General features: G+C 41.3%; 1 protein-coding gene and 2 non-coding genes across 3 annotated transcripts in view; all 3 read left to right on the top strand.

Moving 5' to 3' along the window:
- LOC109418850 (matrix metalloproteinase-2-like) overlaps positions 1-26,279 on the top strand; it is a 513,298-nt gene that overhangs the window by 112,940 nt on the left and 374,079 nt on the right. The window contains exon 2 of the mRNA XM_019693088.3: positions 23,147-23,248. Coding sequence (XP_019548633.3) covers positions 23,147-23,248 — 102 coding nt within the window. The remainder of the gene's footprint in view (positions 1-23,146; positions 23,249-26,279) is intronic.
- On the top strand, positions 15,297-15,380 carry Trnal-uaa (transfer RNA leucine (anticodon UAA)). The gene has a single exon. It is a non-coding gene; the product is annotated as a tRNA-Leu (tRNA).
- On the top strand, positions 22,525-22,597 carry Trnar-acg (transfer RNA arginine (anticodon ACG)). The gene has a single exon. It is a non-coding gene; the product is annotated as a tRNA-Arg (tRNA).

The following is a 26,279-nucleotide window of genomic DNA, read 5'->3' as shown; positions in this document are numbered from 1 at the left end:
GAGCATCAGCGACGAAATCCGAGCAGCGAGAACCCATTCGAACGAGAACAGCGTGGTATGAAACGACGATAGAATTACCCACACCTCCGATTTCTTGGCGATCGGAGAGGCGAGGTAACTGGAGTTTCTGGACGATATTTTCAGTAACCAGGCTGAGTTGAGAAGCGGAGTCCAAGAGCGCTCGGGCCCAATGATGGTGTCCGTGATTGTCGAAGATCTTGATGACAGCAGTCTGCAGCAACACAGTGGCAGGAACAGTACGGGAACTTCCGACGAGGGTGGTGGAGACGAGCGTAGAGGCGTTGGCTGATGGCGATTGTGCTTCCGCTGACAGCGAAGTTCGAGAGTGTGAGGGTTGGTTCGATGGGCATGTTTGATTGCCCGAGGGTGACGACAACGATTGCGAACTGACAGCGTGTAACGATGGTTTCGTTCCCTTTTAAAAGAAATTGTATTTTATATTTTAATGCCCTTAAAATATGTTACAAAAAAAGATAAAACTTTTCTTAGCGTGTTTACGCATATGTCTGCAAGTTTTTAAAAGCTTTCATTTAGCTATGCGCCACCTATGAACAATCCGAGGTACCTGTGATTCAAAAAGGCATGAAGAAAATTATAACATTTAAAACTTGTGCAGGTCTACATTTAGGCGCATCAGCTTGCTGCTCGAATTCCTATGAAAATGGAAAATTCCGTCCAGAAATTGCGCAGTAGAGAAAAATTTGAACTGATTAAAGAGCTAAATTCTCAATAATCCATTTTCCAATCCGCGTATACTTTGTAAGCTCTCAGTACATGATCGTATGGGAAATTGCGTCGTAAGCTGAAATAACTAATCAATCCAGACGCGATCGACCATCATTTCTGGTGGAGTTCTCAACTAGTAAAGTTCATAAAAATCAAAAGTGGTGAATATTACTCTATCGATATTTTTATCGATAAGTCGAGCAGTTTTAAAATTAAACTCGAAGTATGAACGCGAATTGGATTAGAATTTAAAAAGTGAATTAATATGAAATATCTCCTAGTTCTTTTTTTGAGTTCTATTAGATTTTTTCTAGTGAAAAGGATCAAAGTCTACACTGTGCCTTTGTGTAAGACTTGAATAAGGTAAGCTTTTATTCGACCTACTAGTGAAGATTAGTGATTGAAGACCACGTGTGAAGTAATGAAATAACTCGTTGATTAGGCCAAGCCCTTCAACGAGGGCAGCCAGTGTGGGTCAGTTCGTGCCGGTGAAGCAGTAGTGGCCAAAATCCAAGCCCGTGAGGCCAAGCAGACGCCAGTGGACGTTACGTTGAATCGACCACGTGTTTTGTCACCGTACTCCTGGGACCTAGGACCCGGATTTGCTAAACTGCCCAACCGTAACACAAGCGAGTGCTGGACCATTTCCGTTCAAGAGTCCCTGCCACCGAACTTCAAGCATACTTCAAGGCCCGTTGGTCATCGGTGCGGATCATTTCGAACTGCTCGACTGTTAGTCGAGACACGTCGGCACGGATAACAGGTAACCGAATCCTCGTCCATCCAGATCCGAATCGGGTACCCGTCCAAGCTAGTTGTGCGATAGGAGCTACGTAAAACGGCTCGATACTCCACCATTCCGGGGACATATCTACCCTGAAGATAATCGCACGCGCGGGTCGGATTCGGACTTCGACGTGAACTGCTTTGAAGAGAATCGTTTGGTGAGTAGATCCTTTTGCTGACGACCCCAGAGGACGACGTGGGACCTCGGCCCGGCGTATCAAGGTCAGATATTTCTCCTTTTTTGTGCACGAAGAACTTTTCTCTAGAGAAAACTAAGCTTACCTAAAATTATAAGCATAAAATTAGTTTTGACGTGACGTCACAAGTCAATTTAAAAGGCGCCAGAAAACTCATTAACAGAATCTTGTGAAACTCAAGAAAAGGTTGATGTAATTTGATTTGGATTGCGTGAATAAATGAGTTTTGAAAATTACTTCTAATTTAGTGGAATTCCACCTTTTTCTTCGCGCGCTATAGCTTGTGACGTTGAACGAATTGGTTGTATTTTAGCCGAGACACATGCTCTCCTCGACTGTGTGGGAGGCGTATTGAGTTTGGGACGTGATTGAGTTGGCTTAGTTGGTTCGTTCAAATTAGTAACTTTGTCATCTGGAATAACTATAACCTGCCTTGAGTAGAGGAATCTCATGCCGGGATTAGATCACAGTCTTCGGCCCTTCTAACTTTAGAAGGTGGCGCTTAAGTCGCAGACTGCTGTAACAGATTGGAACGTTACAAGCGGAAGTGGGTGGTTTTGTCGGGGTGGACGAACGATCTTGCGATTGTTGGTGGAGCATGGTGTGGTGCTTCTGGCTACATACTCTGCATGCACTGGAAGAGCAATTTCTAAGTAGGTGGGAGGAGGAGAAACAGTTGATGCAGAGGTTTTTCTTCTTGACCTGCTCGAAACGTTGGACGACTGACAACTTCTGGAACACCTCGCACTTGAAGGGAGAGTGGGACGGTTTCGAACAGAACGGGCACGCACCAGCTGACGGACTAACTGTAGTAACTGTGTGGACTGTATTTATTTTGGATTTGTGTGACCGGAACGATTCCGGTTTAGCGGGTTCGAACGAGCGAGACTTCGACGGCGGCAGCGATTGCAGCACCGTAAGATGAGTACGAAGAAACTGGATTAGATCTTCGTATTTGGGAACCTCTGTTGATCGGTGGTGAGCTTCCCACTGCTTAAGTGTGGACGGATCCAGTCGGCTACAGACCATGTGTGCCAACAACACACTCCATCCTTTCGTTGGAATGCCCATCTTGTCAATCATGCACAGGTTTCGCTCGAAATCATCAACCAGGTGCATAGGAGACTCGTAGCACTCTCTCTTCATAGGCTCGATCGCGAATAGGGAATCAATGTAGGTTTTCACGACTAATTTCTTGTTGTCGAATCGCCTTTCCAACAAGGTCCAAGCGACAGAATAATTGGCAGCAGTGTGCTCGACGGATTCGATAACCCTTTTGGCGTCTTTGGAAAGGGAAGCGACAAGGTACGATAACTTGTCGATAGGCGATAGCTGGGGATTCGAGTCTATGAGAGATTTGAAAGTATCTCGGAACGTGATCCATTCCGAAACGCACCCAGAGAATGTTGGGAGTTTAACTTCTGGGAGCTTGATACGAGAGAAGGCGTTATCGGGAACATTTACACTGCCTCTAGAGGTAGAAGGGACAATTGCTTGCGTTCCTGCGGAAAATTTGCGAAGTTCTCTAGTGAGAAAACTGTGGACCCGTACAAAATCGTTTTCGAACCCCTGTCGAATGACGCGATTGGCTTCTTCCGTAACTCTCATGCCTTCTTCATCCGTTTCGAGCCTATCACTTTCATCGCCGTACAGCTCAATTTTTAATCGATTGGCCTGAAAGTCACTGTACAAAGCCTCCGCTCGTTGCTTCCATCCTTCGAGCTGTCCTCTATCGCGCTCAGCCGTAAAATTCTCCACAAAATGCTTCAAATTGATCATGGTGTCCAAGTAGAACCGCTCTTGGCGGGAAAGTGTCCTCAAGCTCGGCGACATTTTCCACACCTGGACGATCGAAATCAATCGCTCAACTCCTCACCTATGCTCAAAACGAAACCACCGACCAATTTGAAAGCCAGAGCACCTAGCTACCAACCAAAACGCTCACCCGGGATGAAAGCAACGAAGCAATAGCCACTATCAGTTTTCTCGCAAATAAAATATCAATTCGTCAACCAAAGAACCCTTCTACTCACAGTAGCGTGGCTATCTGACGCCGTTGACCGACGTCCTATTGTCCGGTGCAGCACAATGCAGACCCAAGCCAAGCCGGCGTGGTTTGCTCGCACAATGGGGACCACGCTGGAAGCACGTTGGATTGCAACACCTCGGGAATCGCAGCTTATACTCGAACGACACTAACGAGATCGATGTTAATAAACGATCGATCTTACGCGCACTGTAATTATGCTGCTCTGGGGCAGGCAATCTTCGCAATCTCACTTGCAATAGTCACTTGTAGTCACTGTACGACGTCACGTGACGTGCGGTATATGTTCACTCCTCGATAGTACACCGAACCGCGAATCGAATTGTCCGAATCGATTACCGTTTTTTCGAGAGGCATTAAACGGTTGATCCGGCTCGACCAGGACCAAAAATGTAACCGCGGCGGAGTTTGGGAGACCGACGGAGTGTTTGGGATCGTTCTTTCACTGCACTCAAACCGACACGACACGTTTTACTTGGGACGGACTACTGTGGAACGAAGTTTATTGCGGGCGAACGAAATACGTTACAGAAATGTGTTCTGTTCTGCGGTTTATTTCAACTCATTCGATTCTGGTTTGCATATAGCATTATATGGAAATTCAGTAGAAAGAGAATCTAAAAGGCCTATCCGAACGTAGATCAAAATCGGATTTCTCTCACTAGCCGAAGGCTAGTGATAAGGAAGACTAATATCTGGCTATTATGACCTTGACATTGGAACAAATGGGATGGCTATTGGTATCGTTAATTTTAGTACATGAGAGTAGTTGAAGAGAACAAATTGGACTTAACTCTAGGGTGGTTCCAACAACGTGTTTTATGATTACGATATGACTTAGTGCAAAAATATTGCACGCACCCTGTAAAGGAATAAAATCAATAATAAAAATTTTGGCCTAAATTATCAGGCGAATAACTTTTTTCACAAGCGTCGGATCATTTTGCGGTCTTCGGCAAAGTTTTTCGGCATATCCTAGGCTATTCTTTAACGTCATTGGCTAGATCGTCGAAAAATTTCAATTTATGAGAAAAATGCAAAAAAGTACGTTCTTCCATACTAACTTCCATACAAATTTCAATCGCAATGCGAAATACAGGGACGCAACCAATCGCTCCTAAATTTTGCACAGTTGTTTTGGAAGCTGATATAGATTGAAAAAGCTTTGTTCGGGGTTGATACGATCAAATTTAAAGTTTCTCCATACAACGTTGACCCACTCTAATAAATATCCATGACGACTAATTGGAGGAATTTTTGAAGGAAATCCTGCTGAAAAAAAAATTTGGCGGAATTCTTTTTTTTAAAGAAACTTTTGAAACAGTTCATGGAAGAACTAGAGATCCCTGTGCAGGTATTCATAGAAGAATTAAATCGCAACTGTTCACATACATAGGATGAACACAAAAAGAACGCAATCAATCAGTGCCGTAATCGCTCGTTTTCAGAATAGGTTGAACATGGGGACATTGGCTGAAGTAGGGTGCACATACCCTACATATTTTCCTAGATTTCCACAAAATTCAAACTTCTTATCAACTTTTTCATGCATTTTCCCTCAAGGGTCACGACAGAACGGTTTTTGTACAAACTTCCAAGAGCTAGAGAAAAAGAAACCCCAAACCTAGCTGTTGGTCATTCATTTTTATTATTCCCGCTCGCCATTTTATGGCACCCATCGAATCGCATCGGAAAACAAATTGGTCGAGAGAAGGAAAATAAAACCGTCGCCATTCGAAGGAGCAAAGCAAAAAAAAAACTAGCATCAACAATTTGCCAATCCAAGTGTTTTTTTTTTTCTTCATTGAAAGGGCTTCGCTCAGTAGTGTTCCCCGAGTGTGTATAGTCAGTTTTCCCTCGTTCGAATGGTGGAAAAACGAGGAGCTTCCTTCAATAATGGTATTGTTCATGTAACAAGATCACCGGGATGTGATTATTGCTGTCACTTTGACTCCACCCGCCTGCCAGGGCTAGGGTATTCAAAGCGCGCGATGCATTTCCGCATCTGTTGGTCTCAAGGCTGGCTGTGAAAAACGATGTAATAAAGTTAAATAACAAGAAACATTCAGTGCAAGCGGGGTTTTGCATCGGTCTTCGCCGGCATCCTCGTGTTCGCTCGCACCCATGTTCAAGCGTATCGATTTGATTTGGTGCTGGCGGGAGGATCCTGGTGCGGATAGTACCACCACTGGCTGATTCCTGCGATGATTGTAACAAGCAATTGATGCATGGGATGCCTTCAGGGGAATTATTTTTCTCGCAGGAAAAAAAAAACTGTTTTCGCATGAAGTAAGTAAGTGGTGTTACATGAACATGTGGGGATCCCATTCGAAGTGAGCGATATCAGCGAAGAAAGGAAAAAAACTTCCAGTTTTTCACATCGTAAAATGTCTGATGGTTTTGTCGGTTCAATAGTCTCGTAAAGCAGTAAAATTGACACCCCCGTTCAATAGTCCATTGTTTTTCGATTGGAATCAATACTGATGCTGACTGGCTGACTGATGGTGGTCTTCAGAATGCGTTTGGTCCCAATTGGCTGTCCTGACACTTGTTGGAAGTTTTGTTCTCAAAGTCTTACTTGGTCGCTAACAATAAAAGTTGATTACTCCTGACAACAGTAAAAGAAGTCGATGTCTTTCTGGAGTGTCGGTAGGAGGACGTTTTTTTCTAAGAAAAATTTAGGTTGAAGCAGATTGGTACTTTTGTGATGGAATATGGATTGAATCTATGAAACTATGAAATTTTGATTTAAATGAATTCTTATGCTATGCATCATCAATACACATTACACTGGAATCTCCTTTATGTCATGAACTGAAGATTATAAATTGAAACTTAGCATTTAAAAAGAGATGTTTTAGCATAAATCAACTCAGTGCTTTGAGTGAGGAAACCCGACTAGATGGGGAATACAAAATAATTACAAGTTGTGTTATTTTGTTACAATGATACATCGAACACAGTACTGCATTACTTTTATTTTGGTGAGCTATTCATAATCTTCCAAAATAGTTTAGATTTAATGACTTGGGTTGTATACATGAAGACCTGCATTCAATAGGTTTCATCGATGACCTAGTCGAATTTATTGATTCACTGGCATGATTGGCGAACATTGTGCAGTTTCAAGGTACCCCTAATCGCAGGAAACTTCAAATTTTAACAGTTGAATGCAGTTTTTTGTCCTTCACCGATGGGTGACTGAATCATCTTCAACCGTCACACGTCCATCACCAACCAATTCAGTTGACCATAGGAAATGCACATCCGTCCCGACGTCGTCGCGCGTTTGGGAACGGCCGTGCAATGACGGTGGCAATCTTCTTCGTCTGCACACACTGAGTCGCGTCGCGTGTGTTCAATTACGTGCCAAAGGGTTGCAACGCAAAAAGCCAGAAGTAAACAGTACGTGACCCGAACCCGTAGAGATCGATGGGTCGATTGGTGGTCAGACGACGATATTGAACGTTCTTCTTATGCTTTTGTGTCGGTTTGCGTGGATTTATTTAAAACAAAATCAGAACAACGAAATACACCAGGATGCGGGACCTTTTGGGGAGGGTGTCCTGTTTTAAGCACTTTCCGCTGTTAACTCAGTAAGTTTCATAGCAATTGAATTGGATGTTTGTGCATGGCTAGATATTGTACATATCTCATTGTGTACAAAAAAAAAAACAAGTCAATTGGTATAACATTTAATGAGATATAATCAAAATAGGACCAGCTGCCCAAATGGTCCTGCCATACCATACTATACGTAAATAGGGTATGTGTTCCATCATTAATCTCACGCTCCCATATTCATCCTATTCGAAAACAAGCGATTACGGCACCGATTGATTCCGTTCTTTTTGTTTTCATGGGTGCTTACTTCTAACAAAAATACAAAAATAAGAAACAAAACAAACAGCGCTTCAATCCTTTGTTTTTCGTAGGATGAAAATAGGAGCCACATGCTTAAGAAGGGAGCCAATACCCTATGTGAAGGAAACTGAGTAAAAAAAACGTCTCTACTGGTCTTTATTTGGGGCTTACGCTTGACACCTGCTAATTTCTAACTGCACAGAAGTATGCAGCCAGCCATGACCATTCAATATTCAATCCTGCGAAGTCAATTGAGAATGATTTGCTCATTTATAAATGTCTGCCGCAGAGTTTATTGTTTGGCAATTAATTACATTCGACCAAATTACTGCTAAGTAATAGTCTAGCGTGAAACTTATTTCATCAGATTCGGCAATAATTATTGGCAATTCAGCGGAAACCAAACTTTTCAAATCACGAAACTCGTCGTGAAGTAGGCCGTATTGCGCATCTGATGACCGATATACATTAACATACATAGGGTACATACAGTGTCGGACAAAACAATAAGACCACCGGTCCTATTTCATACAAAATGGCCAAGTTTGACGATATGGTACTCGGTTTCTAGTAAACCGATTTGGCTGAAATTTTGACTGTCGACATGAAATTACGGGAATTTGGATTTGTATTGAATTGGTTGAGTTCTGTTCACTACTTTCAAAGTTACAGATATACGGTGCGACAAAATTCTAACATCAAATTTTTATGATGGTTATTTGTGGTCAATTCAATATAAATGTCCCCAAGTTTAAATGGCATCCTTAATTTTAGTACTTGCTTATCAATCATCAACTATCAGATACTCACATATATCCTTTGGTAATGGCAATCTGAAAGTGGTCCTATTATTTTGTCGTTACGTATATCTGTAACTTTTGATGTAGTGAACAGAACTCAATCAATTAAACACAAATCAAAATTCACGTAACTGCATGGCGACTGTCAAAGTTTCAGCCAAATCGGTTTACTAGAAAACGAGTATCACATCGTCAAACTTGACCATTTTGTATGAAAAATGGGTGGTGGTCTTATTGTTTTGTCCGACACTGTACATTTATTTACTCAACATCACATTTAAGACAAGACATAATCAACAATAGTACCTACGCCACAATACTCGGTTTGTGGTTGCCGCTCTCCATGCTCGGTCGCGCCCAATGCTCGCCAGGTCACGCTCCACCTGGTCCTCCCATCGTGCTCTCTGCGCTCCACGTCTTCTTGTGCCAACCGGATCAGTAGCGAACACCAACTTTGCAGGGTTATTGTCCGGCATTCTTGCAACATGCCCTGCCTACCGTATCCTGCTTTAGCCACTTTTAGGATTTTGGGTTCACCATAGAGTGCAGCGAGCTCGTGGTTCATTTTGTCCTCCATACGCCGTTCTCCTGCACACCGCCGAGGATCGTCCTTAGCACGCGTCGCTCGAAAACTCCGAGTGCTTGCAGGTCGTCCTCGAGCATCGTCCATGTCACGTGTCCGTAGAGAACCACCGGTCTTATTAGCACATGGTGCATTTGGTGTGTGGATGTTTCTTCTGGAGCCCGTAGTAGGACTTCCGCTGATTATGCTTCTTTGAATTCCACGCCTCACATTGTTGTCAGCCATCACTAAGCATCTGAGGTAGAAGAATTCCTCCACCACCTTGAAGGTATCCCCGTCTATCGTAACATTACTACCCAGATGGATTCGGTCGTGTTCCCCGGTGAGATTCGAATGAACTGAAAACTGGACAGTTCACCCAAAACCCTTACGCAGTTTTGCACACCGTCCATCGTTACTTTAATCAGTCTAGTCAGCTTCCCAGTAAAGCCGTTTACGTCCATGATTCTCCATAGCTCTGCGTGGTCGATACTGTCGTATGCCGCTTTGAAGTCGATGAACAGGTGATGCGTTGGGACCCGGTATTCTCGGCATTTCTGGAGGACCTGTCGTACGGTGAAGATCTGGTCCGTTGTCGACCGGCCGTCGATGAAGCCGGCTTGATAACTTCCTACGAACTCATTCGTTATAGCTCATAGACGACGGAAGATGATCTGGGATAGCACTTTGTAGGCAACATTCAAAATAGTGATCGCCCTGAAGTTCTCACATTCCAAATGGTCACCTTTCTTGTTAATGGGGCAGATTACCCCTTCCTTTCACTTCTCCGGTAGCTGTTCGGTTTTCCAGATCCTGACTATCAGCCGGTGCAAATAGGTGACCAACTTTTCGGGGACCATCTTGATGAGTTCAGCTGCGATACCATCCTTATCACCTGCTTTGTTGGTTTTGAGTTGATGAATGGCATCCTTAACTTTCCTCAGCGTGGGAGTTGGTTCATTTCCGTCCTCCGTTGCACTGGCAGCGTCGTTTCTTCCGTTGCCGGGGTCTCCCGTGCCTATGTACTCCACGCCATTCAGGTGCTGCTTCCACCTTTCGATCACCTCACTTCCGCCCGTCAAGAGACCTTTGTCCTTATCCCTGCACATTTCGGCTCTCGGCACGAAGCGGTTGCGGGATGCGTTGAGCTTCTGGTAGAACTTCCGTGTTTCCTGGCGGCGCTTTTTTGTCCCGAAAGAGCCGGGTCTACTGCTTTCGCTCCTGTTTGTAACGTTCCACATTCTGTCGGGTCCGTTACTGCAGCATTACCACCCGTGCTGCGCTTTTCTCCTCCAAAATCGTTCTGCATTCTTTGTCGAACCATTCGTTCCGTCGATTCCGTTTCACGAACCCGATGGTGCTCTCGGCTGTGTCGTTGATTGCTGCTTTCACTGTACTTCAGCATTCCTCTAGAGGGGCCTCATCAGCGCTTGAATTTGAGTGAATATGAATCAAACGACCAGTTATCAGCGCCAGTAACCACTACGAACGAATACGCAAAGGGAGCGAAGGAAACCCGAACCAAATGCGACTGCTGTTCCTCATCGGTCGGTTTACTTATGAAGCAAACTGACTGGCGATCGTTCATACTCAGTTGCTGCGGTGAGTGTGAAGATGGGAAAATGATTCAGTGGCTTTATTTGTTGCTTAAAACTTGTGAAAACAATCATTCTGTTGGTATGGGAATGTTGTACGTGACTATTGTAATCGATTTAATTTGAGTTTATGTTATTTGCACTGTAATAACGGGATAAAAACAAAGTATATTCATTGCCGTATACGCCGGCGAAGAGAAAGATTCAGAGAGCCACCACGCATATGAACCACCGTTTCTCACTCTCAGTAATAAATTTGATTGCTCATGCTCCCACTTGCTTCTGAAGCATGTTAGTCAATGAACGTATACAGCTACCGCTCTGGTTTGAGCAGCGTCGGTCAAAGAGGAGCAAGTTTTGATTCGTCCGGAGGAAAACGCTTCATTTTGCAAGCACTGGGCCTCATCGAAGTCGACTTCTGGCTACGCGGTCTTAAGATTCTTCGCGTATGCGGAGGCGACCTCCGGTTGTTTCAGTCGCTCTAGGTTGTACCGTGGCGCTCGCCGGTACCGTACATTGTTGATGACGGAGAGCTTTGGGCGCAGTTTGACCATCACCAGATAGTAGTCGGAGTCGATGTTGGCGCCACGATCCCAAGCAACACACATGTTATAATAGAGTTACGACAGCGCAAGTTTTGGTTGTATAGAAGTTTTTTTTACGTAATTCTAACATTGTGTTGAAATAACGTAAAATAAACTTCTATACAACCAAAACTTGCGCTGTCGTAACTTTTATATAACATGTGTGTTACTTGGGGATAGGTCCTAATGTCGATAATGTCGGAGAAGTGCCGTCCGTCAATCAGAACGTGGTCGATTTGAGATTCCGTCTGCTGTGGTGATCTGCAGGTGTAACGATAAGGGAGGCTGTGTTGGAAAAAGGTTCTTCGTATGGCCATATTTTTTGAGGCGGCGAAATCAATGAGTCGTAGCTTGGGAAGCAGTCGTACTCGCGTTAGAGCTGCGTGTAGAATGCGTCCTTGTCATCATCAGTGCTTGCGGATTGTGTGCTGTACTGTGCACGTTTATTATGCTGTTGAAGAATCGGCCCTTGATCCTCAACCTGCACATTCTTTCGTCGATCGGCCACCAACAGATAACGCGCCTCTGCATATCCCCCATCACGATGAAAGCTGTTCCCAGCTGTTCCAATCGCAAGTCCTTTTTATTCGCTGGGGTCGTTGGTCTCGGTTCGTATTATTCTGTTGCTGATTTTCCGTTACAATGGTTTTTTTACGGCTGGCTCGTAGGGCCTGACACCAACCCCCTACTTTCTGGAGGACCATAGTGCACAGTTGACCATAGAATCCTTCCCTGGCACTGGGATGTTGATCAGCCGGGGTTGGTTACCTGATTTTCCCTAAGGGTGCTCGTGCTTTTCTGCCGGTACCACGCGGAGGTAGGGATAGGAGTTGCTGGGCAGAGGCTAGTAGATCACAACGGGATCTGTATTGTGCAGCATACCCAGCCTTTAACGTGCCATCCTGCTTTATCTAATACTGTTGAAAATCAAGTTATAATATCCAGGAGGGGATCGAGGGGCTTCTTCCAAGTCATGATCCTAGTCCTTGGCCCCCTTTCGTAGGGTAGCCTGGGGACTGGGGCTGGCGATGAGCAGAGGGCTGGCGATGAGGAGAAAAGATCATCCTCAATAGAATGTTGAGGCACACCGAGGGTGTAAAAGGTCTCCCGAGCATCCAGTTCGGCTTCCGGAAGGGGAGGTCGACCGTAGACGCTTTGCTGTCGGTTACAAAGACAGCCGAGATAGCGCTCCAGTGTAAGAGGACAGAGATTCGCAACTGTGCAGTAGTGATTATGGATGTAAGGGATGTGCTCCTGCGTCTGGGGAAAGCGGAATCGAGTACTAGTTTACGACACAGATGTGGATCGGAAGTACTGTCGCATAACCACAGTTGTCCCGCAAGGTTCTATCCTTGGTCCGGTGTTATGGAATGTCATATAAGATGAGGTATTGAGGTTAGAGTTCCCGGTGGATGTGAAGATCGTCGGCTTTGCTGACGAAATTCCGCTGAAGGTCTGAGGTGAATCGATCGAAGAAGTGGAATTGACTGCTGCCTACACTCGGTCGCAATTATGGACTGGAATTGGGTCACCACAAAGTTTGGAACAACCCAAAGTCGGAGCAGCAAGCAGTCATCAGTGTAGGCGATTTGCAATATCACCTCGAAGCGCCAAACACTTGGGGGGAATGATCGACGATAAGTTACCTTCGGTTGGATATGCCTGCAAAGAGCCTCCATACCAGCTATAGTGATACTCTTCCGGATGATGTCCAATAGCTCTGCAGTGTATGCCCGAAGCGCAAGCTTCTGGCTAGTGTCACCTCGTCCATACTAAGGTATGGGGCCCGGCTTGGGGTACAGCGCCAAGTAGTTAAAGCTACCGTGGTAAGCTGGAGAGTAGAATACTTATTTATTTGCTAATGTAATGTATGTAGGGTTGCGAGCGTGTAACGTACCATATCACACAACGCATTCGGAGAGGACATAGTGTGCTTCGAAATGCGCAACACAAGAGGCATACTCAGGACTGCCAGGTTGGCCACCATGGCCAAATTGCAGCGCACGTGGGACCCTTAAAGGCTGTGGGTCCACCTACAGGTTGATCCCGAGGATAGATAGTTGGGTTAACCGGTGACATGGGGAAGTAACATTCCCTTTTTGGATCTTTTCGGGCCATGGTTGCTTCCGACAGTATCTATATCGTTTCGGTCATGCGGTTTCTCCCGAGGGTCTGGTTTGTGCTGGTTTAGAGGAAACGGCAGAACACGTTTTGTTCTTGTGCCCACGTTTTCGCTCATTGTGTGATGCTTGCCACATGTTGGGAGGACACAACTCCGGACAATCTTGAGATCCATGGGTTCGAAGTTAAATACGTAGGTTATACTGGTGTCCTGTGGTCAAAATCGAGCTTAACTGGCTGCGGGGAGACCTTAATAGTAGCGTTGCTGCCGTGGCGTCGGTTTACTGGGTTGGATTCGAGCCCTTGGTTAGAAAAGGTCGGGTCATACGGAGGCCCCATATCGGTACGTCCATGTGTGTGATGGCTAATATAGTCTTACTTACGGGAAGGTCGCTGTGTACGCGGTATCATTTCTCGATACTTGCGATCCTTAACCCCACACTACCTGGACCTCCCTGTCCAGGTGTCTGTTGAACAGAATATCCCCTATGGTTTAGATGAAAAATCAAAGCTAAAATTCTATGAAACTTACTCGAAAACTTCGTATCGTTTCGGCAAATGTCGATTGAATTTCGATTTCGTATCGATCTCACGAAGCACTTTTGAATTTTGTATGGAATTGTATCGCCTAATAAAAAAAGTGTTTCGTTTCATATCGCTTCGAGAAAAAAACCTACTCACCCTTAACAGTTTCTGCAAAAAGAAAAAAAGAATTGCCCACAATCAAAAGGCACCGGAAACCGGTAACTAGATTTGCGCCAGGCAACCGCCCCACGTGCCCAGGTTCAACCATCAAGCGGTAGAATAGCCCACATCAACTGTTGCTTCTGTTTTTTTTTGTCCTGGCCAACCCTATGACCGGCCTTCTCAAGCCATTCCTATACCCATTAGATTACTGGTTGCTTCGTAAAAGAAAGAAAGAAAAAAAAAACAACAACACCGCCCTCAATTATCGCTGGCAAACATCCTTCTCTGAAGAGTGAGCGACGGCTTCTTCCTCAATAATTGTGGGAGGAATCCTTTCCATCCAACCAGCAGCGATGGACGAGCGAAAAGGAATCGCCGAAACTTCCGGTAGTGTTCAACGGTGCGTTGGCTGTTGGTTCGACTTGACGGCCCTGGCTGAGCTGAAGTTCGTTGTTGCAATGCTTTTCACTTTGCCACTTGTTCGTAAATAGACTGCAGCAGGCAGACACTAGGCAGAAGCAATCAACTGGTGGCCGACTGTCTTTCCCGACGCGGACGCCACGAGTAAATGAATTGTACACCGACCGACCACAATCGAGAGCGCCAGCCAGCGCCCCTTAATTCAATTGCAATAAATTGATTTTTATTAGCAGCTAGGTCGACTGCTTGTGGGGTTGAATTCGTTGTCGTTTGCTTGAGATATGGTACGATAGGCATTGTGGATCCTCAGGTGCTGTGAACTTCCCAATTACCATAGTAGTATCAAATTATCAGAAATAATACAAAAATCTCATACTTAAACTGACTTCAACCCTTTCAACTTCCAATTTCTTACCACAAAATCAATTCAATAAAGAAAGTAAATTTATTATGTCTGCCCAATGAATGATTCAACTTCTCGGGGCGACGAGTGGACAAAGACGAAAGGCGAAGCGGTACGATGCACGTTCTTGTCTAGCCTAGTGGCGACACTTCTCCCTCTCGATATCCAACCACCCCTTTTCCTTACTAAACACCCCCGAAAGGATTGGAATCCTCCCATCGTCAAAGCTCTGTTGTTGACTCAGCGCGAACTACATGGCGACCCTTCTTCGTTACTTTCGCCCTAAATCATCTTAATAGAGTTCCATTAGACAAATTTCGTTTTTATTTGGCCTTCCACCCCATCAAGCGGCGCGGTCCCACCAGCCAAAGGCATTTTCCGAATTTCCCCAATTGGTGTGCCGTCTATTTGCAGCGGTACGCGAATGCTAGCAAGAGAAGACTCCAGGTTCTTGTACCGCTGTAATCACCCCTCGCTACACAAGTCAGGATGGCCGAGCGGTCTAAGGCGCCAGATTTAAGCTCTGGTTCCCGTAAGGGAGCGTGGGTTCGAACCCCACTTCTGACACATCCTATCTTTTTTAAGGTAGACGGGGACGTCGGTGTACATGGCCTTTATGTAATTTAGTTGAGTAGAAGTGATTAGATGGGTTGTGTGACGTTGAAAAACAAGTCTGAATTTATAAGATAAACGACAAAATATAGTAGTGCTGTTGTGTTGTAGCAGTTGTAAATGCCAGCAATACTGTACGCTATATTAGTAGTACAACAGTACTGATTAGCAAGAATATTAACAGAAAGATTCCAATGCTGCAAAATTTAGATCCAACCCGCTGCAGCAGCGTGTTTTCAAAAAATTAGTAACGAACCGACGACGACATACCTACGTTGACTAATCTAAACAAATTCATTAGCCAAAAAAACAGCAGATAACGAATGGTTGTGTTGCTAACGGATCGTAATTTGCCACAGTAGATTGAACCACAGTACATATCTATAGATAAAATCATCCTAGGTTCAAATTAGAACACAGATTATGAAATGTTTCCACTACTCATACTTAGTATTCTTAAAATATTCTTACAAGAACCATTTAATTCCGATAGGAACGATTTCGAATGTGTTCTGGTGGTCGAACTGTTAATGAGAACTAAACGGTTGCCTGTCAGCTGATGTCAAGGCCGATGTATGCACAACGAACATATACGATGAATGTTTGTAGAGAGAGATTCATTTTAAAATTACATCCCCCAGTTTCTTCATTATCGACGTAGGACGGCTCTTCCGTTTGACTGTGTGCTGCCTGTCTCGTATGAATCATGCTTTTTCTCTCAACTCTCGAGTGTGATGATAGGTGCAGTGATGCTAGTATTGCAGAAGTTTAAACTTCTTGTTTGAGCTTTGATTTCATGTATAATTTTCTAGCCCCATAAGACATTTGCAATCGATTGGCATAATAGCTGGTATTTGAATTCTATCTAATAAAACAATAAAGGGATAACTTAACAGTAGGGGGATTCACTTACCAGCCTAAACTGATTAAACTTAAATTAAATCATGAAACATTTCAAATAAGCAGAAAATCATGGCTTACGCAGCATTTTAATCTGTTTAGTGAGTACCCCTAGTTAAAATTGCTGCGTGAGCCATGTTTTCTGTTATTCGAAATGTTTCATGAAATTGCGAATGAAATAATCAAGGATTGCCTTGGTGATCGCGACGTTTAATCAGAATCAACTTTAATAAGCGGCAGGCTTGTCCGCACTGAGCGCATGAAAATTCTGCTCTTTTGATTTACACCACCAAAACCATCGTATCAATGCAATCTTCCTACCTTATCTGATAGAAGGATGTTGAAATATCCTAAATATCATTTGGAACTGTCAAAAAATCGCACCGCAGTGCCGCACTGAGCGTGCAAAGAGAAAATCACTGGGGTGAATTCACCCGGGTGAAATTCTCTTTGCGCGCACAGTGTGGCACTGCGGTGCAATTTTTTGACAGTTCAAAATGACATTTAGGATATTTCAACATCCTTCTATCAGATAAGGTAGGAAGATTGCATTGATACGATGGTTTTGGTGGTGTAAATCAAAAGAGCAGAATTTTCATGCTCTGAGTGCGGACAAGCCTGATAAGCGGTTTACCCTGTTAAGTGAATCCCCCTATTACCTGAAGAATACAGAGTAGACTCACTATTGTTTTGCCGGTTAGTGATCATGATGTTATTTTAGCTATTAAATCTATCAAATCATATGCTATTGGTATAGATAACATTCCACTCCAGTTTATACGGCTGATTCTTCCTTCCATAGTTTCTCAAATTAGTTCTATCTTCAACTTAATTATATCTACATCGAAATATCCTCTTTGTTGGAAATCATCCAAAGTGATTCCAATTCGAAAAAAAGGCATCAAGAAATTCTCCTGACAACCTCAGACCTATCAGCTTTCTAAGCAGTCTATCGAAGGTAAAATCACAAAAACAGGAACATCTGTCAAACTTCAACTTATTGTCACAATTTCAATCTGGTTTTAGAGTAGGACACAGTACTACAACTGCCTTTCTTAAAGTACACGATGATATACATACCGCTATAGACAAGAGAGGTGTCGCATTCCTTCTTATGATAGACTTTTCAAAGGCATTCGATAAGGTATCACACACTAAACTTTTAAACAGATTACTTCGGAGTTCATGGTCTCAAGATCGGCGGTTCGTTTGATGCAATCATATCTGACCAGTAGGTCTCAATATGTTTGTATTGATAACACTAGTTTACAAAATAAAACGAAAGTCGTGAACTTCTGTCAACGACCAAAATTTTTGAAATACAATTTAGCACTGATTTCGAAAACGTGCTTATAAAATTTTAAGTAGAGCAGTTTTTGTGTTGATGCTCAATATCGAGTATTACAACTTTTAAAAATATGGAATTTACTAAATTCAAATATCTTGCGTTTTGTTCAACCAATTTCAAACCTTTTTCCATAAATTAAAAGCTGAATGCAATACCATTCGATCATCTGAATGCAGGTTTGTATTGGGATCGACGAAATTCAAGATATTGGCGAGTTTTAGGGACGATCTCCTTAAATTTTAGCCAAATTTCCAAAAATATATGAAGAAATGTATTTTTTTCAATAAGAAAAAAAAAACAATCTAAAAATTCTCTCTCAACGTTTATCTGACATATCATATGTAGGCGAGTTACAGTGAAAAATTCAGCTCAATCGGAGCATTGATTACAGAGAATGAGATGTGTGAAGTGAGCGACGTTGCTTAAAAATAGAACAAAAATCGATTTCAAATCATCAACCTTGTATGGAAAGTCGAAAAAATTTCCGCTCTACTGTATTTTTTTTCCTTCGCGTTTTCGAACTCAGGGCATGATCCAACACCAAAAATGAACACCGAGCTTACCGAGTTCAAAAATGCTGTAAACTAGTGTAATGGTTACTCAAATAGTGTCCATATTTTATCTGGTGTTCCGCAAGGTTCTATTTTGGGCCCTCTGCTTTTTTCATTGTTCATTAACGACTTAAAAAGTGTTCTTAAACATCGCCGAATCCATTTGTTTGCGGAAATTCACACCATGGCTATCGATCTCTCGATTGTCGAAATGGTCGAGTTGTTAAATGAGGATCTTTTGAAAATTTTGGAATGGTCTACGAGAAATCTTCTGTCTGTAAACCCTGATAAAACAAAGGTTATGATGATAACTAGAAACAGAGATTTTAATGTGCGTCAAAATGTTTGGATTAAAATATGTTGAAAAAGTGACAACGCTGGGTTTCGTTATCCAAAATGATCTCGAGTGGGAGGGTCATATGAATGCCCAATGTTCTAAAATATACCGATGCCTTCGTATGCTTCGAACCACTTCAAATGCTTTACCAACTGCAATCAAATTAAAGCTGTTTAAGTCTTTAGTTTTGCCACATTTTATGTACGGTGACGTTCTTTTGCTAAATGCTTCAGCAATGTAGATAGGTCGTTTGCGAGTAACTCTAAATTCTTGTGTACGCTATGTACAGATTCTCAAGAGTTACCCTTTACAGCCACAGCTTCTCAGTTGTCATTTTCTAGACTTCTATATGCATCGCAACCCCCTGAAGAAAGCGTTGGTTCTTGAAGCCGCCGCTTTTGGTGGAGCGCCACAGGTTTGTTTACGAAATTTCAGTCTGCTGGCCAATCTGCTACGTGCGGAAGCGAACTTTGTCGTGCGAAGATAAATTCGTGAGCGAAAAACGATCATTTTCACATATTGTTCAGGGGGTTTAGTGTTCTTTGTTAAATTTACAAGACGCACAAGTGTGGAAATACATTTAACCCATTTAAAACAACACTAAAGTCAATTAAATTTGAATGTCGCACCTGCTCCAACAGAAAAAATCACTGTGTTTTCAGCCTTATGCAACCGCCGATTCAAATCAGCACCACGTCCAGCACCATATTTTTGGCTTCAATCCAGTTGTATGTGGATGACAGCCGTTTCATGGGGTTGATGCATCGTAGCTGCGTTCTTTTGTTCAAAATTATAACTAAAAAGTCCCCTTTATTATGTTTACCAAACTATAACCATTTCAAAATAGCCGTAATCGTAATTTTACTCTACCACGGTTCAACACGTCGCACTACAGGAATACACTATTTGTTCAGGGCATAGTGTTTTGGAATCGATTTAGAATAAGACTTCAATTCGTCTTCAGGGCTGCTATGTTTTAAGCAGAAGAACAATTTTGATTTTATCGAAGTTTTTTAGCGATTCAAAAACCCTAACCATAAAACCATTGATGCCGACTTGAAAATACTCTACTTGAGAATACTCCTTTATGCCTCCAAAAGTCCACGATCTGGCTAGTTGACCCAGCCTTATTATGATCTACAAAACTTCGTATACAAACCAGCTTAGGATTTCAAGTTGTATCTTAGTTTTATAAACCTTCTAAATATAACCATATTCTGACTTGTCAAATTATTGTTTTAATTATTTTTCACTATCAATGTTCGATCATCACAATAAGTTATGCTTGGTTATTTATCCAGCCATCAACTGGAAAGATGCCGGTCTGAAATTCAGGTTTGTTTTTCCATTTTAATACGTGTCAGGAGACATGCAACGGGAAGTTTGTGGTGAATGTGACTGTGATAATGACAAAAAATAAGCGCGCCACACAAACTGTGAATTAATAGGAAGTTAAATGCATTTAATATACTCGGTGGAATTGGGCGTGAAAAAGGTTTTTTCAACATAGCTGAGTTTCAAAAACATTATGTAATTTTTCTGAAAATAATATGACGGAAACGTGTTGAATCGTTAAGTTGGATCTTAAGCGCTGTACCTGAAATCATAAAATTGAGTAATGATTTTTCTGTATTTACAAAAATTATCCCGGCTAGGCGACATATTTTTCTGATAAAACTCTGCGTTTCTGATGATTTCTCCAATAGGGCTAACCCTCCTAAGCTGGTCATAACTGAGCTTATGATAGAACTAACGGTCTTATCACAGCATTTCATACGGCCACGAAATCTTTTGTTGGTTCTAAGCGTTGCCTCACAGTTTTGTTTATTTGCTTACAAAAAGAAATATTTCCGACAACAACCACAAATGCAAGTTTTATTGGCATATAATTAGTGATAATACCAATTCATGACCACTTGAAAGTCTTTAAATGGCGATGTTTATAGCAGAAGTTATATGATAGTTTTATGGAATGCCAAAGGTGCAAAGTAAAGAACTTCCACATAAAACTAGTATAGAACAACTAGGTTTTTCACATGCTCGTATAAAACCAGGATAAAACATGAATAAATCTTCAAGGCATGCTGATTGTTACTTGGGATAATAAAAAATGAGAAAACTGTGAAAATATTGAAGATTTGATGTGCTGGGAAGAAGTTCATCACAATAGCAATAAAACCAATCTGGAGTGTGGTGCTGCAGTGAATTCAAAAGTTGTCATACTAGCCCGAAACTTGATTGACCGCCCTTCCCGAAGTTTCACCCATGAACGTTCAACCGCTGCAGAAGACCTTCCCGTTCTTTTGGGGTGGCTCCGTAATCCTTGTATCCCTGAGAATTACTCCTGTGCTGGATGACTACACGCTTAGTTCGGATGGTTCCGGTCACTACCAGCATACCTAATTAGTTCTCATACAAAATACAAATTTAGAGAATATAATTTTATTTCACATCTGTTATTCATATTTTCGAAATGAATATATGTTTGAAGGATCATATGATACTGATCAAATATAGCATACGGCTTAGAATAATGTTAATCCCTAGTAATATTTCAATTGGATGGATAAATATGACAATAAATTTGCAAGTAAGGTTAACTTGGGATTTTCTTTCTTGAAAATGTCCTTTTTATTGAAGTTACATTTTGGATAAAATTTAGCTTGGAATACAAGCATGTTTTTAAAGTGATAATGGTGTGAATCAACAAGATAAGATGCAGTCATACTTCTTTAATACAACAAATCTCATTAAAGTAGGTTAATTGACGTTTTTGTTTAATTTCTGTTTTTTTTTTGTACACTATAAAATGGATTGAACTATATATGACGAAGATATCACCAAATCACATTTCCATATTTTACGAAGGTGACCCCAATCTTTTGGTCGATGACATCAAGAGTTAATTTACTTAATAACTTTTTCTCAGATTTTTAGCCAGGTTCCGCAAAAAACAGTTAAAAACTAATAGAAAATAGGTTATATTACCGCTCTCATCTCAAAATTTGGTCGACCCAATTTCCAGCGACACTGCCGTAAGTTTATATTCATTTTTTAATAAATTTGGCAACTTTGAGTTAAGTTGACATAAAAACATTTTTGAAAAATTTTCATTCAAATCATATTCAAAGTTTCTTTGACTTATTATCTTTTAAATGAGATCTTGAGTTTTGCAATCGGACGCTAATAGGCGGAGATATGGGCCTTAAAATGACATGATTTTGAGGGGTGACGCCAAACTTTTGATCGGGTCGGAAGTGTAGCCCTCGCTGTGGTCATTGAACAAAAATGGAAATGAAGTTTTGTGTGTGTTTTTTTTTCATTCAAATTGTTATTTTGTCGAAAACTCTTATTTATGTTTACTGACGGAAAAGCTGTACTCTTTAGCCTAATTAACTAATTTAACTTATATTCAAAATTTAAACCCACTTATTCGAAATGGAATTATCTGTGGCAACACTGCACCAACAGTCCGGCATGACCTAAATGCACATCAAGAGAACGGAAATTATTTATGAGCTCGCTGTGCTGTGCTCTGCTCGTGAGAATATACGAACGCTAATAATATTTCACCTCGCGTGTCTCTGTTACCCATAAGCATGTTCACCATGTACGGAGGATGTATTGGACGAGCGTCCAGGTTTCATTCGAATGTGTGTTTATCAAATAGCAACGCGAGATTTTACACATTTATCAATTCAGGATTTTAGCAAATTGGATATTAATTGATGGTAAATATTTTCGATCTTTGCTCCACGTGTTTCGTCCTCTTTCATGAAATCGAATAACAGAGCAAGCCGTAGTTTTTTTTAGCGTGCGGATGTAGTCGTGAGATTTTGTTGAAATATTTCAGCTCTCTCCGATGTTGTTTATTTCCTTCACTAGTATTTTTGTGCGCATGTTAGCTTCTCTGCTACCCCTGTGTGGAATTCGTTGCTGTGTTAGTCTCCTGCGTATCAACATGGTCCTGTGGCGCAATGGATAACGCGTCTGACTACGGATCAGAAGATTCCAGGTTCGACTCCTGGCAGGATCGCGATATCTTTTTTATTCCTACTGAATCTCTTAAGCTTTTCCTTTGATGAAGGAAAATGTCCCGTTTTGATGCACTTACCTACATATCTTTTGTACTTAGTGTTCAACTTCCTTAGATCGCCATGGTGGGCATTGCTTTTGAAACCAAATGCAATAAGAATTGGTCAATTTAAAACGGGTTAGTTTCATGCCACTCGTTTTGCTTCATGGTAAGAATACGAAATTAGGCGGGAAAACGATCCAAATCTGATCTCGTGATGGCAAGCGTGGCGGAAGAAATAGGGTCGTAAAATTTTACTCCGCATCTGGGAAAGGGGTGTCGTCGGTTTTGAGTATGTTTAGCTGTCGTACATTCCGGTCCTGAATGGAACGGAAGTAATGCGCGTTGCATGGTTGCATGCTGCTGGCTACAGTATAGTGTCCGATTCGTCCAACCAATCAATCCGTGCCACACGGGGTTGTGCCATGAATATTTGAGTTGCATTCCGGAAACGATTCTAATCTTCGCTCGATTGATGACGTTCTTTTTGTGTGTTTCTGTCCATTTCAGCAAAACTACCTGATGGAGTTTGGTTATTTGCCCAAATCGAACATCGAAACGGGCAACTTACGGACAATGGAGCAGCTGCAGGAAGCGGTGCGATTGTTTCAGGTGAGTTCAACGGGATTGTTTTTATCAATTGACACAGAGAACACAGTTTTTTTTAGTGAGACGCTATTTACAAGCTACGTAGACTCATTTTCGGTTTCAGTAGACTTCTGACAATACAAAATTTTCGAAATTTGTATGGAGCGTAAATTTTGGCCAGACCCCTCTTCCCCCAGAGTCTACGTAGTTTATGGACAGGTCCTAACGCTCCTAAGTTCATCATATTAGAAAATAAGCAATTACAGCACCGCTAGTGCTTATAGTTAGGGATCCAATACCGTGATTTCGAGTGAAATTAATCACTTTTCACAATTTTTGCCATATATTTTTTGTATGGTGACCGCTGTGATCAAACTCAATGCTTTGAAACAAGTACCACCATGAAATTCATTCAACGAGGTTGAAACTTTTACTGCAAATTGTTTTTATGCAATTCAGTATCATATTTTCTGTTTTATTCATCTCATTTTGGTATCATAATGGCCAACTTTTATGAACTGGTTCATAATGCAACCGAAAAGAGTTGCATAACGAACAATAGTTGCATAATGTTCATAATGCAACTAATTTGCATTATAAACATTATTAAACTCAAATGATTTGTTTAATGAAAAAAATCATTGCATAAAATTTTGTATGGAATTCGTTGCAAAACTTTATTTTTTCAGCACTCATCGAATTTATTCAACTCGGCAAGCCTCGTTGGATAAATGTACGACTCGTGCTGAAAAAAAAAACACTTTTTGCAAATCGTTGCATAAATAACTATATTGTAATAAATATCTACCCATTATACCCTTTATAATTTTGGCCAGCGAAGAGAATTGCCAGACAAAAGAGGCACAAAACAAGCAACAAAGAAGGCACACGGCGTCTACTGATTATCCTAAATGGTAACAGATAATGACATGATCTCGATAATTTTTGTTACAGACAAAACGGAGCCTAAATTTGTGGCGTACTTTTCAACTCGTGAATAATCAATTACTACCAACCGAAAATCGAAACTTTTGGATGATCTAGGGTCTTGTACTATTTGGGCAGGTGTACCTATTTTGGGCACTTGCCGCTATAACTAAGTCAATTTCAAACCGATTGATTTGAATTTTTGTACAGAGTTAGATACTGTACGTGCCTAACTCTATACAAAAATTCGAATCAATCGGTTTGAAATTGGCTTAGTTATAGCGGCAAGTGCCCTAAATAGGTACACCTGCCCAAATGGTACAAGACTCTATCTTCAGTAGCGTTGTAGTGTTTACCGACTCGAAGTAACCGCTCGAAAATCACAATGCAAGGCTTAAAAATCTCTAAACTCGTGTTGCAGATCTTTGCCCTATTCTGTTCAAGTTGGGACAAACTTACGTTGCATTGCGTGGATTGTCGCAACGAATGCAGGTTGCGACATTGTCATTATTGTTGCACGATGGTTGAATTTTGATTCACTGATTTTGACTACAGGTATACCTCGATTTAATGGACCCTCGATTATATGTACTTCGATTTTATATACATTTTAAAAGGATTTTTTTTTTAATATCCAATAAGTTTAATACTTGCAGTTTTTATAATAATGACTTATAATGCAGGGGTTTTCAGCCTTTTGACACGCGGAGCACATCATATCAATAAATTGTTTAGTGGAGCACCTATAATAGTGCCAAAGCATACCTCATGACATTCAGGGGATGGCCAAAATGTTTGGGATAGGCAACTTTTTTTTCTCTCACAAAAAAGTTCAACATGCTATAACTTTTCATAGAGCGCATCAAAAAATCTCAAATTTTGACTGTTTGTCAACCTATTATATGTGCATCATTGGTACAAATTTGGGCTCGATTGATTAATCTTTCGCAAAGTTAGAACCGTTCGGGTAAAACACTATTTTTCAGGCAACTCATTTTTGAGCTGTTATATCTCGGAAACCAGTGAACCGAATTGAATGAAATTTTGAACGTACACTAACAATATGTAAATGCATCACTAACTATTAAAACATAGGTACTTTTTAAACGTTGAAAAAAGTTATCATGGATTGGCACTTTTTGGATTTTTCTCGAAAAAATGTAATTTTTTTACATCAATGTCAATAAATTTTCGTGTTGATATCCAAAGATTTTCCACTTCTGTTCTCAAATTATCTCTAATCAGATATATTAGAGCCTATTTAGATTGAAGGAAGAACACATTTAGTAATTTTTGTGTGGTATTGTAAATTTGACTTATTTTCCTTTATATGGGTAAAAATTTCAACCCGGTATAACTTAATTCGCCGTGAGAAAATATTACATTTTATAACGTCGTATTAAGTATCAATATATTGTTGATAAACGTTTAAAAATTTATTCAATTCGGTTCAATGGTTTCCGAGATATGACAGCTCAAAAATGAGTTGTCTGAAAAATAGTGTTTCACCCGAACGGTTCTAACTTTGCGAAAGATTAATCAATTGAGCCCAAACTTGTACCAATGATGCACATATAATAGGTTGACAAACAGTCAAAATTTGAGATTTTTTATGCACTCTATGAAAAGTTACAGCATGTTGATTTTTTTTTGTGGGAGAAAAAAGGTTGCCTATCCCAAACATTTTGGCCATCCCCTGTACTTATAGTTTTAAATATTTACCTTAATCTCACTTTCCTTTCTGACTTCATTTTTTTATAAATATCTCTCGCTTTTTTGATGAGCGGAGTAAATGAGGTGATCCTCTGGCGATATTTTATTTTACAGATCCCTTAGCAATCACAATATTTTTGTCGGATGCATGCAAACTGCCCATTCGTCAGACTTTTCCTCAAAGCTTTCTATCAAACTTTTTAAAAGATTTCTTATGACTTCCTCACCAAGAATTGTAATATATTTCTGATATTTTTGATATATTCCTCATTCTATCTTGGCGTGATGGCGTGTACTCAACTGATTGATTTCCAAAGTTTGTAGCAATTTGCATAAAAAGGTCATTGCGTAATGTTTGGCAAGATGTGTGATAAATTATTTCCAGTGCTGTCATGGTAAAATCAGAGCTAAGTAG

The sequence above is a fragment of the Aedes albopictus genome, chromosome 3 (genome assembly GCF_035046485.1).
Source record: "Aedes albopictus strain Foshan chromosome 3, AalbF5, whole genome shotgun sequence".
In the NCBI taxonomy this organism is placed as follows: Eukaryota; Metazoa; Arthropoda; class Insecta; order Diptera; family Culicidae; genus Aedes; species Aedes albopictus.
Note: the sequence above shows the minus strand (reverse complement) of the source record. Positions and strands in the feature narration are given on the sequence as shown.